Raw genomic sequence first — 2,798 nt, forward strand, 5'->3', positions numbered from 1 at the left:
TCATACAGAAAGCTCATCCAGTTGAAAACCCAGTCACTTACAAGGGGGTTTCAGAGTGAAAAATCATTTCCTTTCACTCTGGAGCCAGCCCCAAGAAATTTTACCCTTACTTTGCTTCCAGCTCCTTTTCTCTTCCCACAGAGCTACCTTTTATGACCTACTTAGCACAACAAAGCAACCACCTCTGTGAAGGCTACTGAAGATGACCTTTATGCCGCCAGCTCCTGGACAGGCAACTCATGGGTAACTGTCACCCTGCTGGGGCTCCCATCAAGCTCTACTCACCCGCTTCTCTCCTACTCAACTCCTTCCCCCTCGCTAGTGCGTCTCAACAGTGTCTGCCCACTCCCTCCCCTGCCCCGTCCACCCAGCAAACCAGACAGGTCTCTTCCTAGTTCCTCTAAGCTCCAAATGTCCTTCTGGGGCCCGGGACTGCTGCAACAAGGAAGCAGAATCCAAAATGTTAGAACTTACTGCTCTCGTGACAGGTGTGAGAGTATTTAAGAGCTCTCTGCTCTGGGCTCAACACTCCCACCCTGACTCTGGTTTCATCGGTTTTACTGGGCATCTGGCAAGAGCTGGGAGCCAGCCGTAGGTCTGTGCAGGGTTCAGGCTCTTACCAGGTCTGCTTCATGAGGATTTTGAAGCCATCTGGGCACGTGGAAGGGACAGGAAGGTGCAGGCTGTTACTGCCCACTCCCCAAATGATGGCCGAAGAGTCCACGTCCTTGTAGGGAATCTCTCCTGTAAGCAGCTCCCACAAAACTACCCCAAACGACCTGATGAAGAAATAAACCAGGAGAAAAACTTCTGTGTGAATTCAATTTAACAGAAAAATGTGAAGCTTGGGGGAAAAAAAAAAAAAAAATCACCCTTTTTGTCTGGTATGTCTGATCTGAAATTGCAAGTAGGTGCAACAGTATTTACATACTAGTTTTTAACCAAGAATAGCTATTTCATACACGAGGTAACCCTCCTCTGCCCCAGCACTGGGCTGAACACCAAGCCACACTGGTTTTCACCCACCCTTTCCTATTTCTTTGTGAGATTTTTAAAATCCTGAAAGCACATTAGAAGCTTTTCTGCATAGATGAAATCTTACTCTTGTTAAATGAAGAGGAAAGACAGCTTTTCTGAGATAGTAGATAATCTGTTCTTACCAATAAGAACAGCCAAAAGTCTACAGGACAGACAGAACTGGTAAGTGGCTTAGAGACAACAGAACAAAGATTGTGTTTTGTGGGGGTTTTTTTACATTTCATTTAACTTTTTTTTTCCCTCTAGCCAAAAGCTCCCTCTGCTGTTACATGTACTCCTAGGTAAGAGTTTCATCAGTTTGAGACTCATCGCTACAACTACTACAACATAGAAATGAAGAAACAAATGCAACATGCATAAGTGTCAGTATCAAAAGCACATGCAGTCTCATCTGATATTTCTTCTGTGCTGAAGAAAGGAAGGCAAAAAAAAAGAAAAAATTAATTAAGAGAACTCTGCCTGGAAAAGAACCTCCTATTACAAGAAGATATAGGTAAGAAACTCACTTCACTTCTCTTCCTTATTGAAATGATCAGTAAGGACCAAAACCTTCACTTATAACAGCAAAGTTATTTGTTTTATTTACAATCTTCACCAATAAAACACCAAAGAAATATCAAACCAGTCAATACAGAGGTAAACAAAATTCTGCTGAGAACCAACGCCACTCTTACTGCACATGAACAACCAGGCTGCGATACGAGGTGAGGTACAACCATCTCAGTTTCAAACCCAGACATATCGCCTTACTTGCATGCCCCATCCATCTGTGGAACACCAACCCTGCCAAGCTTGCTGGCAAGTCAAACCAGGTGAAAAGTGAGAAGTGTGTTTCTGGCTTGTACTGGTATCAAGTTGCTTTTATTAAGTACAGAAGAACATCTAAGGGACAAACTGCCTGGGTCTGAAAAACCAGCAGTCAGGAAACAGAACTTCATGTGAAAAACATTGCACTTTCAAAGCCCATTGGCTTCAAGTCATGTGAGTTTAAAAAAAAACAAAACAAAACAAACCCAAAACCACAAAACAAGCAGCATTTGAACATTTTTTGTCTCAAAATGTTTTTCCGTGGGCTGCAGGAAAGCAGGGATCCAGGTGGTTGGACAAACTACCAGGAAACCCCAGCTGGTTTCAGCTTCGTTATGATTAAGAACTGACAAAGGATTTTCAAGATTCCTGATAAGATTATAGATTTTTTTTTTTTTTTTTTTTTAGCATGCTGTTAAAGATGAGAGAGAGCAGACATATAAGCAGCTTAGGAACTGTTCTCATTTGTTGTCAGCATTCATGAACATCGTTTTTACTCATCTTTGGGGAGGAATGGATGTCAAGGAGGAATTTGAGCAATCACCACTGCAGCAGACTGAAGAGGAACTCGCACCAAAGGCACCTCTAGGTTTGCGCCAAAGAGCAACGTCTCTTAAGTCATTGAGCAGAGGAGTACAGGAGTGCCCACAGTCCTCAGCAGAGCTGACAGCTGTTTTTTATTGGACATGATGCTCCACACAATATTCCTGAACCTAAGCCACTCTAAAGGACAGAAAGCTGAGGGTGGAAATCCAGCGTCATTCCTCCTCATGAACCTGTGATTCACAGGGAGGAGCTCAGAAGAAAAACGGTGAGTGTATTTTCTTTCCAAAACAATCCAAGAGTTTCTCCCAGAAGAGCTGGCTATGTTATGGGCTGTAACATCCACACAAAATGAACACGCAAAACACTGCAGGCACAAGAAGAGCTGTATTACCCCACGTTACAAGACT

At 43.2% G+C, this 2,798-nt stretch overlaps 1 protein-coding gene across 1 annotated transcript in view; it reads right to left on the bottom strand.

Annotated features, from left to right (window-relative positions):
• Positions 1-535: 535 nt before the first annotated feature.
• The window catches only part of MAP3K12 (mitogen-activated protein kinase kinase kinase 12), a gene marked incomplete at its 3' end in the record, with an annotated part of 25,541 nt that continues 23,278 nt past the window's right edge, over positions 536-2,798 (bottom strand). The window contains 1 exon segment of the mRNA XM_009575176.1: positions 536-779. Coding sequence (XP_009573471.1) covers positions 536-779 — 244 coding nt within the window.

This window comes from Fulmarus glacialis, unplaced genomic scaffold, assembly GCF_000690835.1.
Source record: "Fulmarus glacialis isolate BGI_N327 unplaced genomic scaffold, ASM69083v1 scaffold10683, whole genome shotgun sequence".
Taxonomy (NCBI): Eukaryota; Metazoa; Chordata; class Aves; order Procellariiformes; family Procellariidae; genus Fulmarus; species Fulmarus glacialis.